Source organism: Heliangelus exortis, chromosome 19 (genome assembly GCF_036169615.1).
Source record: "Heliangelus exortis chromosome 19, bHelExo1.hap1, whole genome shotgun sequence".
NCBI lineage: Eukaryota > Metazoa > Chordata > Aves > Apodiformes > Trochilidae > Heliangelus > Heliangelus exortis.
In genome coordinates this window covers 6,976,602-7,000,467 of record NC_092440.1, presented here as the reverse complement: position 1 = coordinate 7,000,467, position 23,866 = coordinate 6,976,602, and the positions used below count along the sequence as shown (strand labels likewise).

The 23,866-nt window shown below is 43.1% G+C and overlaps 1 protein-coding gene across 25 annotated transcripts in view; it reads left to right on the top strand.

Annotated features, from left to right (window-relative positions):
* Nucleotides 1–23,558, top strand: part of FBRSL1 (fibrosin like 1) — a 513,458-nt gene extending 489,900 nt beyond the window's left edge. For 9 of the 25 annotated variants that reach the window (XM_071763661.1, XM_071763655.1, XM_071763656.1 and 6 more), the window contains 11 exons: nt 2,144–2,379; nt 4,572–4,622; nt 5,586–5,681; nt 9,028–9,099; nt 9,683–9,721; nt 10,609–10,680; nt 11,976–12,108; nt 16,071–16,148; nt 17,922–18,005; nt 19,006–19,246; nt 21,301–23,558. In XM_071763661.1, the coding sequence (XP_071619762.1) occupies nt 2,144–2,379; nt 4,572–4,622; nt 5,586–5,681; nt 9,028–9,099; nt 9,683–9,721; nt 10,609–10,680; nt 11,976–12,108; nt 16,071–16,148; nt 17,922–18,005; nt 19,006–19,246; nt 21,301–22,534 (2,336 nt within the window). In that variant the 3' untranslated portion in view covers nt 22,535–23,558. Of the gene's footprint in view, nt 1–1,891; nt 2,380–4,571; nt 4,623–5,585; nt 5,682–9,027; nt 9,100–9,682; nt 9,722–10,608; nt 10,681–11,975; nt 12,109–16,070; nt 16,149–17,921; nt 18,006–19,005; nt 19,247–21,300 lie in introns of all 25 variants that reach the window. The other 16 variants (XM_071763653.1, XM_071763641.1, XM_071763657.1 and 13 more) reach the window with 14 other exon arrangements.
* The last annotated feature ends 308 nt before the right edge of the window (nt 23,559–23,866 follow it).

The window sequence follows — 23,866 nt, the reverse complement described above, 5'->3', positions numbered from 1 at the left end:
CAGAACTTAGTTCTCATCCTAATGTTGCCCAGAGCCCCACACAGAGCTGGGTTACTTCTTGGCAGTCCCATCCTTACTATGAAGCAGCCACTCCTCCAAGTGCCACACAACTTCTCCAAACATTTCTGGGCCTTTTTTTTTTTCCTCTGGGCTAAAGTTGTGGTGGAGCCAGCTGCAAATCTATCAGTCTGACTTCAAGTCTCTTAAAGAAATTGGATATCGGAGCTCTTACAACTGCCAACTCACTTTTATCTCTCCCTCCAGAAAAGTGGATTATCTTGATGCTAACAGAAGGATTTAGTTTCTTAAAGTCATGCCAGATTTAAATGCGTAAACACACACACACACATATGAAATCATGCTCATATTCTCTAAAGAGTTTAGGTTTTGGATATAAGTGCTTTCAGCCTAGGGTTTTTTTTTTCTTGTTTGCTTGCTCCAAGGAGAACCCATTATAGACTTTTTTGCTTCAGTGCTTTAGACTTCAGTATCAGAAGTATTTGTACTTTCTGCTTTTGTATTAATTATTATAAAGACTGTAGCAGCACACAGTACCTCTCTCAGCAGTGTAGTTATTACTGGAAAGTAAATGACTTAGGTACTCAAAATTTGCTTTCGAAAGTGACTTTCAATAGTATGTAGGCTTCTAAGTGGTAGTACACAACTTGAAATTCCCCATCAGAGTGCCTGTTTTCATAAGATCTTAACCATGTTGGTACAAAAAGCAATTGATTTAGACACTTCTGATGTTAATCTAACAATGTAAGTAAAAGAAGCGGATGTATTCTCTTGCCCCTTTACATTCAGTGCTGTAGTTAAAAGGGGTAGTACAGAAAAATGTTCAAGTTCAGTAGAAAGCAGGTGAGTCAGGAATGGGTATAGGTCATCCACAGATGATGGCACAGGTTGCTCTAAGCTCACAAAACAAATAACACATTGAGTGCTGACTCCTGTTTGAAGCTCTTAGGAAAAGTCACAGATAGACTGAATTGATACCATCAGACATTTATGGGGAACTGGACATTTGTTGTTGCTGTTCTCAGTCACATTATGTCTGAAGGACTTCCAATGGTATCTTCCACTGGCCTAAACCACACTGAAATTCAGTGCAATTTGGTTCTTCCAGAAGAAGCTACCAAGAGTCCACATGTCATATGGTGGAACATTTTGTTTTCTGCTGTCATTGCAACTTTCTTGAGATATTGAGCCCCAGTTCAGAGTTTCTCCTCTTCCCAGTGATTCCTCCTCCATATTTTCTAATAGGAGAAAACCTGGAGGAAAGGACAAAACCCAAAGCAATTATATCCTGTCGGAATCTGAGCAAAGGACTTCTTAGTATTTAACATCTAAAAAAAAAATCATTTACAAAGAAGGCCTCAATTTGTAGATCGGATGCTTCTGGTCACTGTGTGCATATCTTGGGGCTGTGATGGAGGATGACACAGGGATCTGTCCAAGCAGGGAGTTTCCACCCAAATCCATTGTTATCTCATTGCATTGTAGACCATGTCAAGATTTTACCTCTTAAGTACAAATGTGTTAGAGTGTAATTTAAGTGCTAGGCCCACCATCCATTTGCAGTGTGCATTTACGCTTCTGAATTCCAAACCTCCAAAGGAACCAGGTCAGTACTACTCATTTTAAAGCAAATCACTGTCCTCAAGGGTGCTCCTCAGCATCTTGCTGGTGCGGGAAGGTCCGGCCACCATGCTGTGAGACCAGGTCCATTCCCAGATCCAACCTTGGTGCCGCGGCCGTCAGGCGCCGGGAGGAGGAGGAGCGGTGGGAGCCGCGTGGGGGTAGCGGGGTTGGGGGGGCCGGGGTGGATGCTTGCTGACCCCCCATGATGTTTTCTGCTGTGATGACTCATGGTGTTCTCTCTTGCCTTTAGATACCAGCCTGTTGATATCATTCAACCAACCAATCATGTATTGCCAGCCTCATTCGGGGATTCTGATTGGTACTTTGTCACAGGCATCTCTCTTACCTCCACCAATGAGTCCTCACGTAGAAAACCACCACAGCATGACCTGCAGAAACAGGGAATGCCAGGTGAATATTGACTCTTTCTCCTCCGTCTTTGTGGTACTCACAGGCCCACGGGCCTCTGTGTCTTTTTTTTTTCTCTCTCTCTCTCCTCTAGATCACGAACTGCTCAGGCAAGAGCTGAACAACCGGTTTTTGGTTCAGAGTTCGGACCGGGCCGCTGCCTCACTTGGCCCGGTGCCGCTGCTGAGAGCGGAGTTTCACCAGCACCAACACACGCATCAGCACCAACACACCCACCAGCACACATTCACTCCTTTTCCATCCAGCTTGCCCCAGACGCCGCTCATGCCGCCCTCTGCACCTCCCATGGTGCGTACCCCAGCCCAAAATGTGAGGATAAGTAGAGCATCTCTGGTCAAAAAGCCTAACCCGCTCTTGTCAAACAAAACCCAGTCCTCTTCATTTCAGCCAGGCGTCCTGTCCCTGCCCTTCTGACTTGGAAGCCTGGAAAAACAGGCCCAGCACTCCCACAGGGATCCCCTTTCCATCCAGAGCCTCCACACTGAGCTTCCAGGTGCCCCACACTGCTACCCGGGAGCAGATACGGCACCTGTAAGACAAGTCCAGAATCCCTTTAGTTTCCCTTTTTGTTTGTCCCACTGTTGCTGTTCCCACTTCCCCAAAGCCAGGTGCCATGACACATGAAAACACACCAAGAAGAACACCACAGGAGTGGTGGTCTCCAGTACCAGGTGTCCCCACAGCTGTGCCTGGCAGGGCAGACCATCCTTAAATACCTACCCAGAGCTCTCACCATAGTGCAGCATCTCATCTGATACAAGTTTTGTCCCTCTTCCTCCTAATTCCCTAATCGGTATTGATTTTGACACTTATTATTTGATTACATTGACAAGCACTAATTTGTGTGTAGCTGGTTCTTCTTGGGGGAGAGATCCTCCTGGCTGTGTAATAAGTGTTAACATTTTGCCATTGAATTTGCTTGTAACACAAAGGGACTTTGCTGCAGCTGTTACAAAATTGGTAGAGAGCTGCCACAAATGGGTTTTGTCAGTACTTTAAAACACACTCTCTCCCCATTTCTGGTAATTATTTTGTGAGATTGAAAGAGAAAGATTGAGCTTTCCCCCCCCCCCCCTCAGTTTCATACTGTGTCCAAAATGCAGAAACAGCCCTCTTCTGCTAAGGGGAATAAAAGCCAGGAGTAACAGCAAAAGCAGCATTTGGGAAGAAGTACCAAGAATTCAGGGAGCAAAATGTTTCTTGCTTTCCTTTCCCACTGCTTACTGCCCCATGACATTCTTGGGTTGTAATCTGCTTAGCAGCATGACAATTAAAAGTGATATCATCCACCCAAAATCCAGCCCCAGGTGTTTGCTCAATGTACTCGTGTGTAAACACCTTTCCCACTTTCCTTGGTCTGTGTAAAACAATCTTGAAACTTTTCTCAGAAACCTCCAGTTATTTAAGAACGCTGATATCTGATCCTGAGAACTGCTCCCTCCCACCCCTGCCTGTTGATGTCAGCCTTCATAGCAAAAACAGCTTGCAAGGCTCTTTTGTTATATTTCACTCACATCTTCTTATATTCCACTAGATCAGGTCTGCTAATCCCAACACAAGAGAAGAGTGTTGAAATTTACAGCTGCATGTGTTTGGTAATTTATGGTATTTACACTGGAGGGGACATGGCTCCAGTAATAACTGTAATTAATGAAATTACAAATCTACTCTCCTGCACGGAGGAGTGTGAAACAGCAGCTGACTTGCCAAATAAGCAGCTTTTCCTGGGGTCCTACAGCTCCTTTCCCTGCCTTCTTCCCCACTCCCCCCTCCCCAGCAGAATGTACATACTGTTCAAAAAGGCAATGTATGTATGCTTTGGTTTTGCTTCCAAGGTGGTACAGGACAAATGGTCATAAAAATAAATATGGGGCACAGACTGCATGCGTGGAGGTGTTAAAACCCCATGCTGGAACAGAAGAGGTTAACAATCAGCTTTTCTCCAGGGCACACTCTCTTTTGCAGGGAAGGTGGAATACAGAGAGACTTGTGCATCTAAAGCAATTGAGCCCTTTTCCAAACAATTTTTGGCACTTACAGGAACCCAGAAAGCAGGGAATTAGTACTGCTCGCCCCACAGTAGATGTTGGGCTCTGATGGAAAATGTTCCCTACCTTATAGTCTGTGATGCAGCTGAGTGCTCCAGGAGCAGATCCCAGACCTGGAGCTGATGTTCCCACAGCCAGTGCCGTGCTGCAGCTTTCAGGGCTGCCCTCCTCACAGGGAAGGAAGCTCCTCACACAGTGCCTGCAAACCGGGTGCTGCAGGGAGACTCCACAGCACCCAGCACAACCCAGGGGCTCCCACCTTTCCGTCTCTGTTAGCTTGGGGAGACCAGTCAGCTCCTGGTGAGCGCGTATGGAATAACCAGTCAGTTCTGCTCTGTTAAATGCTGTTCAAATGGGCCATGATTATTTGTCTGTGTTGAAATCCTGATGTGTCTGCTATTGCTGGAACCAAACTCACCTGCTTCCTTTCTTTTTTTTCTCTTTTCTTTCCAGTTTGACAAGTACGCTCCCAAATTAGACAACCCTTACTTTCGACATTCCAACGTGAGTGCTTACCTTCCTAGGTGGTGTTTTTTTTTAATGGTTCTGCTTGCACTTCTGCTTGTTTTCAATTGATTGGTGGTGTTTTGATTCATTCATTCCTACAGCTTTCTTTCCATCTTGAGTTGTTTTGGGTTTTTTGGTTTATTTTTTGAGGTACAAGATTTTCTTTGGGCTTTTTTTTGTTTTTTTTTAAAAAAAAACCAAACTCCTTTGTCTGCTGCATTTTTGCTGCTGTGGCTCTATATTGCTGTGCCTGGGATGGCAGGGAATGCGCAGAAATTGCTAAATCAGTGGTCATTGCAGTATCTTTGCAGCTGGTGCTTCTCACAGTGCAGCAGCCCGGAGTGCATGGCTCTTTCACAAGATTTTGCTCAGGTCACAGGAGTAAGTCAGACTGGTGGTTTCTTCCTGGTGCTCCCCACTGCTCCAAAGCACGAAACCTACATCTTTTGGGACTTGTAAAACTGCCATATGTGCTCAGGAGAGGCCTAAGCAAAGCTTAACCCAGCCCACACAACTACAAGGTGATGTGCATGTTGCCTGTGGTTCGTGTGCCAAGTAGCATCTTGTGGTTCTTTTTTGCTTTGAAAATCAAAGCAGGTCACATTTCAAAACAGGATCGATTTGTTTGCTACTGCAGAAAAATGCAAAGTTAACCAAAAGTGAACGTAAACCCCAAATTACTCCAGTTCCTCTAAAAATGGTGAATTCTCTGTGCTTCCTGCAGTAGTTTCACAAATTTTAAAGGCACAGTTCTTCAGCACTATTTAGAAAATTGATCAGACGAGCGCATTTTCCAAGTTTTGGCTTTGCTCTTAAATTTTTTGAAAGCAAATTTAGTGTGTATTTTCACTGTGGCACTCATTCAAACACAGTACTATTTTTGTCTGTGCCAGGCTTGGCACCTACCTCCATTATTGTTCAAGTTGTCCTGTGACATAAGCATCTCTTTTTCTTTTGTAGTTCTTTCCAACCTATCCTCCAGCAATGCCTGGAATGCCACCCATGCTTCCACATTCAGGTCCCTTTGGGTCACTTCAGGGAGCATTTCAACCGAAGGTACAAACTTCTTCTTCTGAAGGCTTTGTTCTTTTGCTGGGAGAGAAAATGTATTCAGAGTCGTGTCTCTGGTGATTTTGTAGCACATGATTTAACAAGCAGAAGTGCAGCATGGGGTTGGAAGCGATCACCCCACACATTTGTGAGCATCCTCTGCACAAAGCAGCCAACACTTCTGCAGAAATTTTCTTTTGGCACTACAGATTGTTCCTTGGAAAAGGATATAATGGTTCACTTGGGAGGTCAACTGAAACTGGAGGAGAAGCATAGAGTCAAATGCATTATTTGATTGGAATATTTACAGCTAATAACAGACCAATGAGTCCCAAATCATTTTATAAATTTAACAGTCTCAGATTGCAAAAGATAAGCCGTGTTTATTCCAAGAAAAAAAAAAAAAAGAAAAATTGATTGTACAAGTGTGGGAACAATAGGGAGAGACTGCTATATATGGGTAGAGCAATTTGAAAGAGCTGAATTTTTTATTCCCAGCTCCAACACTGTCTGACCTTGGGCAAGTCGCTTAAATCTTCTGTTCCTCAGCTTCCTCATCTGTACAGTTAACTTGCAGTGGGTTTTATAAGGGTTGATTAATGCCTGCAAGCTTCTTGGAGATAGCTTGTTTGAAAGGTGCACTGCAACTGCAACGTATCATTACAGCCAGCACTGATTGGCATTTGGAAATGTTGCCATGATAACCAACATTTTTGATGAATTCTGTGGTGTGCACTGCTTTGTTTTTGGTTGTTTTGGTTTTTTTTTTCCCAGATGTGTTCTTTTTATTAACTATTTCTAAATGTACAGAAATTGTTAAATCTCTCCAAACAAGAAATATGCATTATGTCTATCTAGCATTCATTTGAAAATGGAGCATTTACTCCATTTGTAAGATGTCATGTTTAGCATCTTTACTTAGATTTTAGTGATTTCTTATCTTCAACTGCATTTCCACAGAGCTCTGCTATTGGGTTAGAAACCTTACCAGCACTGTAGCCAAACCAGTTTGTTTGCATTTGGAAGGTCATTCCCATAACCATACCAAGCAGGGCTGTCGGGTGTGCTTCCCTCAGCAGCCCCCCTGACATCAGTGGAAGTCAATAATTAGCAACTGCTGCAAATAAGGCCTTTTACAGCCTTTCCACTGAATTTATTTTTTTAATGGAAGCTGGGGTTTCCTCAGTGCCCATCGAATCCCTTACATTATTTTATTTTCTGGATCCATTACAAATAGCAAAGTATCTAACATGGTTTTTTTCAACTGGAGTTCTGTACATAGTAGCTACATGGGTAGAAGAGGAGTAGTTGCATCTAAGTAGAGGGAGCAAGAGGGACAGAACCTTGGTGGAGTTTGTCCCTAGAGACCCCAAGTTATCAGGGTGTGAGCTTAGCTTTCCAAGAAAAGGAGCTGCACAAATAAGGTAGAATTGGCAAAATTTTGCTAATCTGAAGGTAAGGTGCAGTTTTGCCATAAGGCCACTGTTAATGAGAAGTCTCTGAACAACTGATAGTGTGCTCTGTGGTTTCCACCTTCTTTACAGAGCTTTATAGATACCATCTCCCTGTAAAATACCATTAGAGCAAAGGGAAGCAGTTACAAAGCAAGAAAGAAAATATGAGCACCTTTTACACTTCCAAACAGTTCTTAATACTGTATTATGACTTGCTGTTAATTTGTTTTAATGATAGATTCATAGAACATTTGCTAGCTTGAGTCTAAGCATCACACAGTCACACTCTGGTGCCTTGGTTAATCACTAACATCACCTGATATCTGGAGAGTGCTGTATTTAGATGCAATCTAACATTAGAAAAAAAAGAAAAAAAAAGAGGGTTAGGTTGAAAAATGAGTCTGCTGCTTTGGCACATTATTTTCCAGGAGACAGCTGAGCTGCTGGGCAGAGCCACTCTCGCCATCATTACCACATCATTTTTCCATGCTCTCTCCCTCCCAAGCTGTTTGACTTAAGCCTTCATAATCACTACAGACCTGATGATTTGGTTTTGGCAAGCTGAGTCCTGCACTTCTTGCTTTCCAAAGCAGAGGTCTTGGTTTTGTTTTTCCCTTCCCGTGTCAGTTGCCTACAGCTGTGTGTGTAAATCCACTGCACATAAATCCAGGCTGATGGTAAACTTCTCAGTGAGTTTCCCAAAGGCCATTTCTCACAAGCTATGAACTTGAAAAGGTCAGAAGTATTCCATTTACTTTGCTGGAGGAAGCATTCACATCTGTCTCCAGGGAATAAAGGAACAGGATGACACCATGCTATTAACAAGTTGTGATCTTAAAGCTCTTCCCTGTATGATAGCTGTAACTTATTTGCCACCTTATATAAACCTCAGCTGTCAGACAGGCCCTGGGAGCACAGATCTGCCTGGGGAGTTTGGTGACTTACCTGCAGAGACACACATGATAATTCTCTTTAAGGAGTTATGTAGCCTTAGACAAATTAAAATCTATTTTTCCTTCCACACCCATGATTTTACTCATTCCTCATCCAGTTTGGCTGTTTGAAATCTGGTGTAATTTGACATAAAATGTGAGTGAAATAATCTCTTGGGGAATGAGGTTTAACCCCTCTGCTCTCAGCTGCGTGGAGGCACCAGGTGCAGATGCTCTGGGAATTGGAGATGGATGAATGCCAAAGTGAGAAGATGAACGAGTTCTTGGGGATCATCTAGGACAGGGCAACAGGTGGGATCTGGAGGAGGAGGAAGAACAGAGATCCATTCAATGAGGTGTTTAATTCTTGCTGGAAAATGATGGGATAAACAATGCAAAGCTATAAAAGACCCACAAGCACCTTCTAAGGTTTCTCATTTTGCTTTGTCAAAGCAAATAAATGGGCTGTTGCCATTTAAACCATTGTGTTATCTAGCCCCAGTTGGAGGGGGCCATGGTCCAGTAGGTGGAATATGGGACTCTGATGCTTAAGTCCTTCTTTTCCTGACTGCAATACTGGCTGCTGCCTGAAACATAAAGGAAGTCAGTCCACCTCTCTCATTCTCCCTCCTACTGTCTGCCTGTTTTGTCTAAAGAATAAGCCTGGGGGCAGGGACTGCCTCTTCCATCCACTTGCCTACTGCATAGCACAATGGGGTTGTGATTTCAATGGGGCTTAGAGGTGCTGCTGTAATACTGTTGCTGCTGCTAAAGAATAATAGATGACACGGTGGTTAAATGCTGTTGGCTGTCAGTAAGAGATAACATTTAGCACTAATGTAGCAATATGTGTGTTCAAAGCACAGTACAAACATGGACTAATTAATTCTGTTAACATCAGATAGAGATGTTAAATGTACCACTGGTATGATACAGTATTATTCATGCTCTATTCTTGTCTTGCAGACTTCAAACCCTATTGATGTAGCAGGTAGACCAGGCACAGTCCACCATACGCTGCTGCAGAAGACTCCAGGGGTAGGCAACAATATATACCCTTCCTTTCAGCTTATCTGGATTTACAGTAAACACAGTGATTGCTCATTAAAAAAAAATTTTAAAAATTTAAAAGATCATCTGGTGAGCAAATTGGCCTCTTAGACCCTGAACATGCAGTCAGGACCAAAGTTTCCTCTTCTGGTGAGACAACAGTAGCCTCCTCCAGTCGTGAATACAATGGGATGTTTTGATTTCTTTAAACAAAGTTAGGGGGAAACGGGGCAGGAAACCCCTTCAGAGCCTTTCCCCTAAGCATTGCTTGGAGAACAGTTTTATGCACTCCATTTCAGAACAATTAAAATGTTCAGAAAAGCACTGAACTGTTCAGTTGCTGGCATGGAACTGCTTTGTTTATCATAAAATTCTGCTGAGTTTGGTGCAAGGAATGAAAGAGAAGTTTTAAGCCTCCTTTAAGCCTTCTAGGTTTCCCATGTCACAGGGGACTTCTCTGGAATAGTGCTTTCTAAATGCTTTTACTTGTTCAGAGGAAGGAAGTTCCCCACCTTTCAGTATATTGGTTAGGTTTAAAAAGACTGATTGTTTTATTTCTGCTTTTCCATAGGTGTCAGACCCTTACAGGCCTCCAGTAAGAGTAAGTAAGGTTTGTGGGGGATTTTATATACCTATATATATATATATATATATATACACACACATAAATACACATACACAAGTATTGTGCATTTTTTGAAATTTAACATGCCCTTTAGAAAATTTCACTCTCATCCTTTATTTAAAGTAAAATGTCACAGTTAGCTCTTGGCTGCTTCTGGTTAATAATATTTAGGTTGAATCCCAACCTTTTTGCATCCATTTTTGTGCATTAATAGTTCACAGTATGAAATAATGGTCACAGAAATGAATGAGTGAGCATGGGCAGACATTCACCAATGATCTGATTTGTGGTGGCTTAGGTTCAGTGTATTTTATTTGTGCTTCTGATGTTCCACAAAAACACCCTACAGTGAGTACCACAGCTCAGCTGAAAACCAGTAACTTGTTCAGCTGTGGCACTGCTCATCCCTGGTGATTGTCTGAACCCTTTGCCTCTCCAACTCCAAGTACCCATAATAAGTACGCATGACTTAACCTGCAGTGCAGCAGGGATGAATGAACAGGGCTCTTCTCAGAAACAGAGCTGTTAACTATTAGTTGCTTTCTCTTAAGCATGGCGTACTGTTCTTTGCTGCCATTTATTTCAGTTTTTGAAGGGAGGAGTTTGAGTAGGAAATAACAAGGCAAGGATCTCAGGGCTGTGTGAGATGAGGAAGCTGTCCCACATCCCACATTCTATCTTTTGTTCCTTCTTAATTTAAACATCATCTGCTGCAGTACAGAAAAAAATGCTGATCACCTATTGTGCTGTTTCAGTAATCAGCCTTTCTCATTGCTTAGCTGCCTGTTTGACAGTAAGGGAAATGAAACTTTCTATCTGATGTAGATTGCCAACGTATAAATTAATCTACATTCTTGTGCTTTGCATTGCAGAAACCGGGGAAGTGGTGTGCGGTTCATGTACAGATTGCCTGGCAGATCTACCATCACCAGCAAAAGATAAAGGTAATTCAGACAGTTTCTGGGACAAAGCCAAGTCTTTTGGCTTATAGATTATATTTTCATGAGAAATGAGCAGGAAGCAGTTACAGTTGGTGATTCTCAAACTTGCCTGTATTGATTAACTAACACTTTGAGTCTCTTAACATTTATTGTAGCAACCGCAAGTTTATTTGAGGGCAAAGGAATTGAGTTGAAGGGTAGCAAAATGAGGAAATACTAAGGGCACAACCAGAAAGAGTAGAAGAGTAATTTTGCCCGTTATCCACCTTTTTTACAAAGCATACATACGTAATGTCATTTCCCTTCTGTACTGGTACTTCCTGTGAATATGGAGTGTTATCCCATCCATAGTGAAATTTCTGATAAATAACACACTACACACTACAGAACAGAGGGCAGGCAAGTGGATTGGTAGTTAGTGTGTTAGAGATTGTTTGCTTTTCTGCATTGCAGTGATGATGGGCAGAGGGAAGGGTCTTAAAACTCAAGAGGTAACAAGGTGTGGGTACACTGGAGTGCTGTTACAGGCTCAAAGCTCCCTCTGGAAGGCAAAATAGCTGATAATGGGAATTTTGTAGCCTTTTATTTTTTCATAGCTACTCCCCCAGATTTTTGTCTCATTAATGAAGGCTATTCAGTGCTTAAATAGGTGCACTGGAATTAATGCCTCTACAAGTGGTGTAAGTTCATTAAGTTTTTTTATAAACAAATATACAGTCTTTAAGCTCTTGGCTTGTATGCAGTTCAAACCATGCACGGTTCTATAGGGGAAGGATAAAAGTGGCCTCTGGAGGCGCTTCAGTTTTCTTTAAAATGGCCTCGTGGTTTTCTTTATCCTTCACCCCTTGTCTGCATACTGAGCTGTACTAGCTGCAGGAAGGACGTGGTCTCTCTTTCCAGACCGGAGAAGCAAAACAGACAAGTCTGTCACTCAGCTCTCAAGGCTTCTGTCGGCAGCTTTCCGCCTGCGGAGTATTTTTTGTCAGGCTGAGAGCACTGAGTGCTCCTGGGGTGCAGTGTATCATGTTGCATGCTCCACTGTGTGTGCTGAGGGGCTGAGAGCCTGCTCCAGACCTTATCCATGTGGATGAGGCAGGCAGCTGAGGGGCTGTGGAGCAAAATGGCCTTACAGATGCTGTCAGAGCATGACTGCAGTACGTGACCAGAGCTGCTGCTGTCGCTCTCGCTAACTCTCCCTGGCGGGGCTTGAGCAGGAATGGGCATGAACTCCCTCCCTCTCTTTTTCTCCCATAAAAAAAGGAAGTGTATAATGAGATTGTTTTTATATCATTTGACAGCAAATGCAGCTGGATCCCCACAAGCTAGACATAGGTGGGAAACTTGACCTGTTCAGCAGACCTCCTGCCCCTGGAGTGTTTCCAGGCTTCCATTATCCACAGGATCTTGCCAGGCCTCTGTTCTCCACCACAGGTAAGGGAAGATGGTGATTTGTTGCAAAATACCCCAGACATTCAGCACATGTAATGTGTGTCTCTACTGCTGTGTATGCCTCAAAAATTGAAGTAGGCAAGATGGTTCTTAGGGGTTTGGTGGCCCAGGGTACTGAGATGACCAGGGCTCTCTGAGCTGCTGGGCTGGGCTCTGCTGCTGCCTTTGGTGCAGGATCCTCTGTACATCACTGAGCTGCAGCAGTTGGCTTTAACATTCATGTCTGTGCAGCTGGTTCTTATGTGCCTGATTAATAGGCTATAGAGTGAGTTTTTAAACTGATCTTGACAAAACACTTGAAAATGTTTCCAATGCGTACTGGATTGGAAGTGGCCCCAGTCTCTTTCTTGCTTTTATATTTGCCATGTTCTTTTCAGCTCCTTCACTCACCAAGTTTCTATTTGTTTTCTGAAAACGAGGTGTTTTTGTAGAAGGAAGACTTCACTAACTGTACTGAAAATATCACAGAAGTTGTATTTATGAAGTGTGTGGTTTTTAAATATAAAATTTTCCTATGTATTATGAAGTCCAGCAACCTCTAAGGTTCAACATGAAATACTAAATTAAAAAAAAATAATAATTACAATCTACACTGATCAATTGCTTTCCAGTCTGTTGGAGAATTAGTTACAATTCATGCAGTTACCAAAATGCAGTAAGCACTGCCCTGTTCTGATGGCTCCAACCACAGTAGATTGCAACTGACATTCTGGTTTTGGAGGTCACTGGTACTGTGCTTGTTGATTTCCATCTATGAAATGTTGGTTTTGTTCTCTTCCCAGAGCTTCACTTTCCCCCTAGACTTCCTATGTTTTAGATGCCAAAGTCTGCCTTCTGTATGTAATTAATTGGCAACTATGTAATTTTTTTCCTAGCTGTACTCCAGTTTTATAATGCAATATTGTGCTTTTGTTCTAACTGAGTACAGACGTGGTCATATTCACCCTTGGTTCAACTCTCTTGAAATTAATTAAGTTAGAAACACTACGAATTTTGTCCCAAACATTACAGAAAAGCAACAGATGAGAAGCAAGCAGAAACCTCCATGAGAACAGAGTTCTAAATGCAGGTGTTCAGTAGCCTTGAGGAGCTTCACCAGTGGTTCAGTCTTTCTGCCCTTATCTGTGGCTGGGAATCCATAACCATCAAACACATTTCCACCATGTACAATCAGTGCTGACAGTAGCTGTCCATTGTAGGGTGCTATTGTGTAAAGGTACTTTGGTAATACAGGGCCAAAATATTTATTGCTTCTGCTTGGATGTGTAGGCACAGCTGATTTACAAACCTCTGACTGTTTTCCTATGGCAGCTGTTTCTTTACCAATGTTTTCAGTCTGTCCTGTGTCATCATTACAAAAATCTTGTTTCAGTTATGGTTTTACTACTGAAGGCTGTGTCAGGCAGAGTTTACCCTAACAGGCAGAAAAGCAGAGTCCAGTTGTGGTTTTAGCTTTTTCTCTTAAAGATTCAAGTGTTTCAATCTTTAGTGTTTGAATCTTGAACTCAGCCTTGGCTCTCTGCTCATAAAAAGCAAGAGGGGAAATAGTATGGAATAGATACATTAAAGAAGGCAAATTAATAGCAAACTTTCACTCGAGATAAACAACCTTACAGCAACTTGTCCATGAGTATATTAATCACAGAAGCCATCACACAGTAAATCTAGGTAAAGAGTGCTATCAAAGTGAACAAACATTGCAGCAGTAATATATAGATGAATAAATCTTTTACTCTGCAATATCCGAGCCATTCTTTTCACCTTATCGAACAAGCGTGCAGTTGATGTGAATCATTGGTTCTGCTGCATTGCCTGGTTACTGCAGGAGACATAAGTTATCTTAGGGCCACCTGTCTTCAGGAGGGATGTTCAGCTGCCTGGCAGACACTATATTTAATAACTACCTGACAGCCTGCAATACTGCTCCTGGCTTTCTCCAGAGGATTTTTTATTATCAGCCCATGTAGTTGGGTTTGTAAGCCGTCTCCTTTGAAGAAATTTCCCATCCATTATACACCTTCTGAAATCTTAAAGGATTAGAAAGATGACAGTCTCCATCTATCTTGAAGCATTGGAGCAGTCAGAATGTTTATAGATAACTCCAGGTCTCATTGCTGTGGTCTCTCTTAAGTTTCCTCAACTCATTTTCTGGCTGCTTAGGTTTGTGGTGCCCAAGCTGGTGAGGGCCATGTGGCACTGTCTCCCTCTTCGGTTTTATACTCTGCTCATGTTCTGGATATGAGTGTGTTTTCCAGTGACTGTCTCCTGCTGGGGGTCTCTCACCAAAGAATACCAGATCATGGACTGACCAGCACCTCCATAAAACACTGTTCAGGCTTTGTTTGGGTTGCAGTTTCTGCTGTGTGTGCTGATTTCTTCCCTCTGTTCACCCCCACTTTTGCTGTGACCATCCATAGTGTTATCAGCACTGATGGTACATGGTGGAAATGTGCATCTGATCTGCCTTGAGGATGAGGGGCAGGAACTTACCAAAGCAGGTCTGTCACTGGTGGGAATCATTTATGTGGGCCACAGATGAGGCAGAAGTCATGGTGGTGAAGGTGCCAGGAGGGCTGGAGTGCCAGGTGGAGGAGAAGGATCTTCCTTTCTGTAACAGAAAGTTATCACTTGAGAAAGCAGTGACTGGGTAAGTGTACTGTTAGTGAGGAGCCCATGTTCATGCCTAGTATGGATGGTGGTGTTTGCTAAAGTCAGCCTGTTACTGTTCCCAGTATTAAGGGAAGTTAACTTTTTACCAAGAAAATATGCAAGGCAAGAGCACTGAAAAGCTTTATTTAGGTGTTGGTCTATTTTGTGCATGACTTAACACATCCTCAGGAGAGTGCTGCTTCTGTCATTGTGTGGAATTACTAGGTTCTGACAAAATGAGACAGTTAAAGCACAGGTATGGCAGGTCTTGCATTCTGCAAGGGAGACAAAAGTTGTTTTTGCATCCAGGGAGCATCTGAATGTCATGATAGTTACCAGTTCTGCTTTGTCTGCAGTAGTGGCAGCTTTGTTAGGGAGGTGGCAGCAGATGAACATTCATGGTCTGAACAGCTGGAGAGGGCTGGTCCTGTCAGTGTAATATTGGAGCCACAGCAATATTTTGTCGCACACATCTGAAACATAAATATTCAAAAATTGACTTCAAGTGCATCCTGAAAATTGTCTGTATTCATCTTAGGGGGAGAAAGCCAGGCCCATGAGATTGCCCAAAGATACTGTCATTTGCAGGATACATGGGAGTTAATCTGCCTTTGAAAACCATGTATCCCAGTGGCAGGTAACACCAGTGCTTTTCACACTGCAATTGCAAGCCCGTTCAGGTCCACATGCACCTGTCTGCCAAGGAAATGAGTCTCATTTCATGCTCTGAAATGAGAGCAGAATTTTCTGCATGAACCTGGTTCACCTTGAAATACAGGGCACACCAGCTTGTTTCAGCCTGTTCTTGCTCTGTGCCTCAGCCAGTAATCCAGTGTGCTCAGCAGTGGTGTTTGTTTCCCACCAGGCAGCATGGCACCGAGGCGATGAGCAGTGTCTAGGAAAGGGAAAAAATACCACAGGGGGAGCCTGTGGATGCAGAGACAGATGTGAGAGTGTAGATGGAGCTCTCATGGGAGAGGCATGATTGATGTTCTCTGCGTGTCTGTCATTAACTGGTGTTTCATATAGACTCTAATCAGTCACTTCTGAGCACCTTCTGTCTGGGCCCATAACCTGGGCTGATCCTATTTAATGTAAACACAGAGTAATGGCTGAAATGCCAGACAAAGAGAGTGACTTCCTCATTACCACAGGTGAGCAAGGTCTCCTGGTGCCCACTGACTCCTTTAAAGGGCACCCAGAAATCTGGCCTGTACCTTTGCACCTGGTTCTTGAACGTGATGGTCAGGACCTCATGCATGCAACTCAACTAAAAAGGGACCTTGTTCTCACAGGTGCGACTCATCCAGCCACCACCCCTTTTGGTCCTTCACCTCATCACAGCAGTTTCCTGCCTACTAACCACTTGGCAGGTAAGTGTAAGTAAACCCTGCCTTCACCTTCATTCACACTTAGGACCCATTCCTGCCTCTTCTGTGTGGTCCTGCCCTGAGGCACGGTAGCACCAGGGGAGGGAGAGGCTGAAACTGTCTCGGGAACCAGAAGCTAGGAAGTCCCCCCCCCACCCACACTGGCCTCTGCTGTCCTCCAGAGAAGAGGGGCAGGATTAGCAATCCCTCACCTGCCAGAGAAGAGGGCATCAGAGATCAGGCAAATCTGTCACCACTGGGACACTGCAGGAACTGAAACGTGACCTGTAGAGCCTTTCTGTGCTGCTGAATGGGCCCAAGGAAATGGGGAAATTATGCAAACGGACCTCAAGCAAGCCACGATTTAAAATGGGCTCCTTGTGTTCTGTTTCCCACCTATGAAAGTTCTTGGCTAGGTTCTTGAGTAAAGTTCAGTGAACCATTCCTGGCAAATAGCTGTTCTGCACATTTTGCCAGCCTTTCAGTTTCCTAATTGGCAGTAAGTAGAGCCTGATTTTCTCAAATTTCCTCATTTTAGAAGCTCACAAGCAGCTCATTGCCAATTAAAGTTCAAGCTCTGTTGATTAATGTTTTAGTAACACTCATCCAGTCAGCAAATGTGGCATGCCACATGACCTAGTAGACTTTTTTCCTATTGCAAATACCCAGATTTACATCAAATCCTGAACATTCTGTCAAAATTAACTGTATTTCTACAGTCATTCAACTACTTAATATCAAAGGGGAAGGGCAAGAATAGCTATTTAAAAATAAGTCAATAAGTAAATAGCTATTTGCTTAAAGATCCAAGCTATTTGTGCCATTTGTCTTGACATTTTAAATATCAGGATAGCCATGAGAAAGTGGAGAGCAACACACCTCCTGTCACACAGCAAGTTAAAGGCTTTAAAGAGACAGTCAAAAAGCCAGTGGGCAGAAGGAGGAGTTGTTTAGATATAACCAGTAGGAAAGAAAACAAGTATACAAGTACAACTTAACCCATAGCCAGCTCTGAAATGCAGAAACCTGAGTCAAGCTTTCCAATCAGAGAGGAACATCTGATGATGGTGGGTGCCTTTAATGAAAAAAAAAAAGGCAGAACTTTTTATAAAGACAAGTGCCAGTAGCAAAATAGGTACTTTACTGGGAAGGGCACAACTCATCTTTTGTCTCAAAGTATAGAAACCTCCATCCCTTTGTCATAACAGCTCCTAATACTACACTGTCACTCCCACCACCACTGGGATCAAGGAAGCTGTTATGGGAGAGGATTTTGGCACAAATGGGCCAAAGTTAGTTGGTGTAAGGGTGGATGTTCATAGCACTTAGCTTAGGATTGTCTCTGCACTATTACAAAGAGAGCAGAAAGTTGTAGACAGAAACAAGAGTGAAATGGTGCATCCCCTCAATATGCTGACCAAGGTGGCTCTTCCTTCAAGGCAAATGCAATTCTTCTGCTATTGGTACTGATAAGGGAGGAGAGTTACAGCTCAGCAGCAGCCACCCTAATTTCAGCTATTAGACCTTAATTTCTAGCTCCCCTCTGACTGGCATGCAAAGTTTATTTGCAGCACCTGTTTGCAGACTGAGCACTGAATCCCTTCTCCATTTTAACACGATGGGAATTTTTTGTGCAAAGAACCTTGCAATGAGAAGGATCAGCTTAAAGTCTGGCCTAATCCTACTTGGATTCAGACCGTTAAGAAGGGGAGGGGTGCGTTTCATTCTCCAACATTCTTGGCTAAATGCCTGCTAAATCCCTGTTTGCCTTTCCAGATCCATTTAGCAGGTCAAGCACCTTCAGCGGCCTTGGGAACTTAGGCAGCAATGCCTTTGGAGGATTAGGCAGTCATGCTCTGAGTAAGTACTGGCTGGGTTACTGCAGACAAACATCCCTTCCAGAAAAGCCACATGCTAATATTTACAGCAGCTGGTGGTAGTTTTTAAAGAAGTTTAATTCCTAACCTCCATTCTCCTATCTGAAAACACTGCACCTAAGATTTCCAGGTCTCTGCGGTGGGAGCTTTTCTGCATGTCACAGGCATCAGTAGCTGGGCTCTGTGTCTCCTCACTGCTGAAGGGCTGGTACCTTGTGTGCTCTTAGAGGTGCTGGAGCTGCTCTGGGTCCCTATGGGCATCTAAAGTAACACCCTTCAACAGTGAAGATGTGCAGTGGAACAGCTATTGATAATTCTCCTAATTCAGCGTGTAGCCTCCCTCTGTAACCGTTGTCTGAAGTTTAAATTACCTGTATAAAAATCTTTTACCTCAAAAACATGTTACCTGTAGGCAAGACATGCTTGAGAGCCACACAAGAGCATGCTTTGGCATCTCATGGTGCAACAGGAATCAGTTGAAGACTGATGGAGGAAAATCAAGTTAAAAGCCTACGGCCAAGCTCTGTTTTTACACACACACATGTACATACCACCAAACAGTCTGGTTTCTTTAACAAAAAAGTCCCTGAATCATCAGCAGCAGACAGCTGATTGTTTTAACTACCCACACATTAAAAGTTTCTGCCAGTGAGGGGAGCTGAGGAAGAGTATTGCTTTTGTGCTGGAACCCTTTTGCTGGGGTGGGGGGAGAAGAGGAGCTGGGCATTTTCAGTCATCTCTGAGTTACTCAGATGTATAGTTAAGACTTCCTCTGCCAACAGCCTTAAAAGAGCTGGTGGATCTTGCACTCAGTGTTGAAGGCATCTGTGTCCACCTGCCAGTAGCTCCCCCTCACCGGAATGCTCCACATTAAAAAGTCTTGAAAGGACAGTTCTGGTTGTGATTAGCACTGTGCAAAAAAGCATATGTGATTATTTGGTTTGAACTATTTTTAACCCTTATTCTCCCTGCTGTTATTCTAGCCCACAACAACATTTTTACTCACAAAGATGGCCCAAACCTGCAGAATTTTAATAATCCCCACGAACCATGGAATAGACTCCATCGGACCCCACCGTCCTTCCCAACCCCTCCACAGTGGCCCAAGCCCACGGATTCCGAGCGGAGCTCCTCGGTGACAAACCATGACAGAGACAGAGAGAGGGAGAGAGAGCCTGAGAAGAGGGATCTTTCTCTGAGCAAAGATGACAGAGACAAAGAGAGGTGAGCAGCCTGTGCTTCTGAGCACTTTCCTCTGGGCGTCTTTTTCCTCTGTATTTTTTAATCTTGTCTGATATTAAAACCATCTTTAGAGCAAACCATTGCTTGTCCTTGCAGGAGCTGATAGGTCTCTCCTTCAGATCAGCACGAGTACTAGAAATGCAAAAAATTCTCTTTGCCTTTTAGGATTTGTCCTTTATGGTAATATGTTAAGCCAGTCCCCACTAGTAGGTTAATAAAAAGCACCAAGCTGAGGAAATGAGCACGCCACTGTTTTCAGGGTACACGTGGCTGTTTTCAATGCATCTGCTTTAGGGATTGCTGTATATTCTGAAATCAGGAAAGTACATTGTGATGGGTCCTTTGGAGACAGTCATAGTTCTCATTAATGTACAGATATGCTGATGAATTCAAATGTTAGCTGGACATTAATGAGATAAAAATGCAAATGCCTGTATCTGGAGCAGTATGTATGAATCCATTAGCAAAACTGATTTTAAAAAATTGCATTGTAGACAATTCCTTATTAACAATGACAGGGCTTGTATCACCTGGGCTATACTTACTTCATTAGTTTTCAGTTATATGATTTTGAAGCTGTAAAGCCCTTCATATTTCAAAGCCCAGCTGTCTCCAACAGCCTGCTTCTTTGTAGGCAGTAGCAGCCTGCAAGCCTTAGCTGTGTGAATTTGACTAGTGATAGGGGGTTCATACTTTTCCTGGAGTGCTTTTAATGAGCTCTTCAGGCAGTGCCTGAACAAGACTATATGGAAGAAATGGGCTGAAAATCATCTTGCTTTAAATGTTGAATTGTCTGTCACCCTTGCACAGTCGTTCAGGTGGAAGCTCCTTTCTTGGCTTTAGTGTAATTCATTTGCAAACCAGGGTTACTTTGCTCTCATGAGTGTTCACACAGGGGTTAACATCTCTATTACATTTCTATTAATTCAGCTTAAGCTGTCCCCAGCACCCCTGTTTGGACATGATTCTCATAAACCACATCCTTGACCAGCAATCAGGACTACCACAGAGGCAAAAATCTGGGTTAGCAAATGTAATCATAAGGGATAAATAATCACAGAACTCACCAGAACACCTCCAGCTTTCAGCACTCAGGTCTTAAGGCTCTTGAAAGCAAACCCAGCATAAAACTTAGGCATCGTTGAGCCTCTCAGCTGCATAATGCAGCTCTCTCAATCACACCATCATACTTTGCATTTAGAGTGTCTCTCATTCAGAGCAAAGTGCTTTTAAAAGGTGAACATTATTTATTCCCCTCTTAAAGAGGTGGGAGTAACTGTGACTAATTGGCTTGCTTAGAGATAGAGGATTGAAACCCCATTCTCCTGCTGCTCTTTCAAAACCATGGACATTGTCATCAAGCCCCTTGTTCCTCATAGCAGGTCCTCTTGAAGCAGAGGTTGATCACTCAGTTTTGTGGCGTGTTGAGGGATTTTTTTTTCCTTAAGCACCTAGCTTACCTGCCAGAGCTGCCAACAACAAAAGCTCTCCTCCAGCTTCATAGGAAAATAAGCATCATTTTATGGCATCACTTATGCTTCCAGTCAACAAGGCTGTCTTGTGAAGGACTTGGGCTCGTTTCTGTAGGTTTTGTATGTCTGGGTCCATATCTGAGGAAAGGAACCTGAGTTAAGGCTGTTACGGCCAAAAAAATCATTGTCTGGCAGCAGGATGTGCATCCAAACACACAATAAGCTTTTTTTTTTCTTAAAAAAATGCTTTCTAGAATTTAATTTTCCTACATTTCTAAGTGAAGTGGCCATTTTCTTGAGGTGAATATACTGTTCTTTCAAATGCATCCCAAATTTAGTCCCCAAACGTGTGGACACCCAGCATTTTTTTCTGTACAGTATGTAAAGGCAGGCAGTGTGTGTCTCTCAACATAGCATCCCAGCTGTGGCTGATGCTAGCAGAGCTTCTCAAATCCTTTTCTGAGCAATCTCCAATCACATAACCAGACATAACACCGTGCATGTCCAGCATCACCTCTGTGTTTGTTCACACAAGCCAAGGGTGCCTGTTCTCTCTTTTTACAGAGACCTCATGGATAAAAACAGACATTCAAACAGATCCTCACCGGCATCAGCTCCAGTGACACATCAGATAAGCAATCTCATCCGCAGCAACAGCCAAACCTCCAGTGATCCCATCAGGCAGGTTAGCCTTGGGGAAAGGGAAAGATCCAAAGAACCTGACCGAGAGCACCCTGACCGGCTGAGAGAGCCTCCCATAGCAGAACACAAGATTAAAGAGAGCCGTTCCCCAGTGAAGGAAACTCCAAGCCATGATAAGAGACCCTCTGAGGACAACACAAAGCCAGTAATCCAGTCTGTATCCCCATACAGCAAACCTGCACTAAGCGAGAGCCTGAAGCTCACCAATCTAATGAGCAAGGACATGGAGAGAAAGACAGAGCTTCCCAGCGACCTCCAGAAGATTAAGAATGACATCAAAGTCAAAGAAGAGAGGAAGGAAGACAGTGATGTGCTGGTGGTGGGCTCTGAGCCTTCGCAGCACTCGAGATCGGTGGAGCACCCCCCACCACCTACTTTGCATGGATTATCATTGCCTCACTCAATGGCTGCCTCTATGCCCATTTCCATGGGCAGCGTGCACCAGATGAACAACATGAATGTTCTCGACCGCAGCAGAATGATGACCCCGCTCATAGGCATGAATCCTTTGTCAGGAAGAGAGAGGCTGCCACACCCTGGATTTTCTTGGGATCCGATGAGGGACCCGTTGCGAGATGCCTACCGGAGCTTAGACCTGCACCGTCGAATGGACTTCCAGCTCCGGACAGATCCTATCCATAGGTTCCCAACCACCTCTGGATTTTACGACCACGAGCGTTCATACAGAGACAGGGAGCCACACGACTATAACCACGAAAACCTTCTTGAAGCCCGCCGAGAGCAGGAGCGGTTGCGGCAAGTGGAGGAAAGAGAGCGCTTGCACTTACGGGAAGAACTTGAGCGTGCCAGAATGCACCACTTGCACTCGTCCCCCATCGAAAGCCACCTGGCACACGTGCCATCCTTCATGCCTCATTTGAGCGGGATGCATTACCCCAGACTGAGTCCATCCACTGCCATGCACAACGGGATTCTAAACAGGAACCCGCCGACCGCAGCGCTGAGCGCCCCGCCACCTCTTGTACCAGCGAGCAGCACCAGACCTGCCTCCCCACGCAGGACTACTCCACTCACAAACTCAGAGTCCAGGGACTATTCCCCCTCTAGAAACCCCAAAGAAGTAGAGGCACGATAGTCCCCAAGATTGAATTTTAAACTCAACCTGTATATAAAAACAAACAAACAAACAAAACAAACAACAGCAACAACAACAAAAAAAAAGCAAACAGGAAAAACAAACAACAACAACAAAAACAAAAAACAAACCTTTTACAAAATGCACTGCTGTAAACTTTTTTTTTTTTTTTTTTTTTAAATGTAAAATTTGTAGAAGTTAAGCACATTTCCATAAATAACGGGGTCGGGGATGCAGACTTTCCAACAAGAAGGTTGCTGAGAATGGGAATTTAATATATAGGTATTGATTTTTGGTTTTGTTTTTTGTTTCTGTGCTAAAAAAAAAAAAAAAAAGAAAAAAAAAAAAGTGAGTTAAAAATATCAAGTTTGTACATTTTTTCCCAAATGTGAGAAACATTTTTAATGAATTTGTATTTTTTTTAATTTTGTGCTCTTTATTCACTTAAAAAAGAAGAAATTTTGCTTTCATTTTTAGTTAAATTTGCATTTTAAAGGCCTCAGATCCTTAAGAAAAAAATACCCAGGGTTTCTTAAAAGTATTATTTATGGAAATACTGTAGTTTTACAGTCCACTGTGAGGTTCCCATCTGAGGCCAACTGATCACTTACCTTGGTACTTTGGAACCGAAGTTACAGATATATATTAAAATATTAATAATAATAATGTACAAAACTGTTTGTTTTTTGCCTTATTATATTATGCAGAAATTTAAGAGGAATTTTTTTTGACTTCTTGTTTTAAACAAAAAAAAAAAAAAACACAAAGAAAACAAACTGTAAATATTCTGTTAATATAAATGTACACCAATATTAAATTCTTAACATAGGTAGACTTTATAAAAATGGTTTCTAGAACCACTCTGGTTATTTGTTAACATGGTTACAACTCATACTCTTGTCACAGTCAGAAATTCACACTCAGAAAGCTAAGTACGGCATATATACTTCAACTATGCAAGAACTTGGAGGCAGGTCTTAGTGGATGTTGGGGGGAGGAAGGTTTAAAAAAAAAAAAAACACAACCCAAAAACAACCAACTCGCAACTACGGAGACAGAATGGAAATGGCATGTGAACGGGAAGAAGGATGCTTGTGTTTAACAAAAAAAAAAAAAATAGAGACTGAGTTTTTTTGTACAAACACAAGGGACAGTTTGTCAAGGAAAGAGAGACACACGCTCCTGGAAGGGAATTTTGGTTTCCTACTTTTCAAGCTGGCAAAAGCAGATGGAACTGGCACAGTACCACGCGGCAGACCCTTTCCTTATTTTTTTTTCCTTTTTTTTTTCTCTTTTTTTGTGTTGTGGGCAGGATCGCTGGCAAGCAAGGAC